This window comes from Opisthorchis viverrini, assembly GCF_000715545.1.
Source record: "Opisthorchis viverrini unplaced genomic scaffold opera_v5_7697, whole genome shotgun sequence".
NCBI classification, from domain to species: Eukaryota; Metazoa; Platyhelminthes; class Trematoda; order Opisthorchiida; family Opisthorchiidae; genus Opisthorchis; species Opisthorchis viverrini.
In genome coordinates, this window is record NW_008761211.1 from 1 (window position 1) to 640 (window position 640).

Genomic DNA, 640 nt, shown 5'->3' on the forward strand with positions numbered 1-640 from the left:
CATAACATGTAACATCACATTCTATAACATTATATTTGAGATCTTGCCCGTAAATGCTTGGCATTTTGATGACCCTCAGCAATCGGATGCAGAGAGAATGCCGTGTACTGATATGAGGATTTCATTAACATCCTCAAGAAGGCTGTCATTGAGGGATGAAGCATAACGGACTAGCGCGGAACGTTTTGCACATGCTTGATTAACCACAGACGCTTGCCAATGAAAATCAACAAGCTACTGCAAATGGCTCCACAATATTTTGTCTCACGCATGTGACAAAGCTGATTCAGCACGACAGGGTTTGCGGCATCCAACGCCCTACCAGATTTCCAGACTGCTGCTTGACAACCTGCAGCATAAACACTAAAATGCAGCAAATGATAGCCAGAAAGTTACGTCAAGCACCGTATCACTTACTAACGACGTATGCATACAGAGCAGAAGTGACTTGCTTTGATTCCTCCAAATAAACGTCTTCGAATCCAAGTAGCCTTGAAATAACCCGGCCAATACCACGTGACATTATATTCCCTGTTATTATTGTGGTGAACATTATTAAGCCGGTCACATCGGAACTGCCGAAGGATAGTTCCGAACTTGGGCGCAGAAGTAAAGTTGGAAACATATTTAAAATAACAAA

At 42.5% G+C, this 640-nt stretch overlaps 1 protein-coding gene across 1 annotated transcript; it reads right to left on the bottom strand.

Moving 5' to 3' along the window:
* Positions 1-418: 418 nt before the first annotated feature.
* T265_16218 (hypothetical protein) lies at positions 419-625 on the bottom strand (the record flags this gene model as incomplete). Its single annotated transcript, XM_009179779.1, has 1 exon — positions 419-625. A coding segment is annotated over one exon (207 nt), but the record flags the coding sequence as incomplete, so codon positions are not given.
* Between the last annotated feature and the right edge of the window lie 15 nt (positions 626-640).